Source organism: Trachymyrmex septentrionalis, unplaced genomic scaffold (assembly GCF_001594115.1).
Source record: "Trachymyrmex septentrionalis isolate Tsep2-gDNA-1 unplaced genomic scaffold, Tsep1.0 scaffold62, whole genome shotgun sequence".
Classification (NCBI taxonomy): domain Eukaryota; kingdom Metazoa; phylum Arthropoda; class Insecta; order Hymenoptera; family Formicidae; genus Trachymyrmex; species Trachymyrmex septentrionalis.
The window spans coordinates 1,274,528-1,275,204 of NW_017305800.1; the positions used below are offsets into that span (position 1 = coordinate 1,274,528).

A 677-nucleotide genomic window follows, 5' to 3' on the forward strand; every position below is an offset into this window, starting at 1 on the left:
ATATTATATATATATATATTATATATACCATACATATATATAATTCTGTTTCTTTAATTTTTAATTCTTTTTGTTGTAACTAAATATTATGTCTTTAAATTAGCTCCATTAAGCTACTTAACAATGATAATTTATTTATAACAAATTAAAATCTGTAATATTTAAAAATATTGGAAAAATGATTGTAAAAGTATTAAAGCACTGATGCATTATACAATTGTTAAATAAATGTTACGATTTTATAATTTTTTTTTAAAGGGTTCGGCGAAATCTGCGAACGCCTTCATACCGACACTTTCGATTTCATTGTATTTAGGAGCTTCGGCTTGGATCTTAGAATACCATCTCAGAATGTTACTATATTTACTCAAGTCATAGTCCATAAGCTGCAAGAAGAAAAATGTTTAAATCGTTAATTCAAGAGATGTTATTTTTATTATAATAATTTGCGAAGTTATATCATTGATAAATCTGCGTAAACTAGTTTCCTACCTTAAAATTAGAAACAGTGACGACCAAGGTAAGATCAGCGAGAGTTAGAGTTTTTCCTGCTACATAATTTTCTCCTTCTAGGAATTTATTCAAGAAAGTTAAGGCATCGTTTATCTTATCGTATGTTGCTTTTTGTGGAGTTGCGCCGGTGAGCATTATCGGATACTGCAATTAATATATATATA

The 677-nt window shown here is 27.3% G+C and overlaps 1 protein-coding gene across 1 annotated transcript in view; it reads right to left on the reverse strand.

Annotated features, from left to right (window-relative positions):
• Nucleotides 1-677, reverse strand: part of LOC108752718 — a 7,183-nt gene that overhangs the window by 4,879 nt on the left and 1,627 nt on the right. Inside the window, exons 5-6 of the mRNA XM_018493750.1 lie at nucleotides 493-657; nucleotides 245-386 (exon numbers count right to left, since the gene is read on the reverse strand). Coding sequence (XP_018349252.1) covers nucleotides 245-386; nucleotides 493-657 — 307 coding nt within the window. The remainder of the gene's footprint in view (nucleotides 1-244; nucleotides 387-492; nucleotides 658-677) is intronic.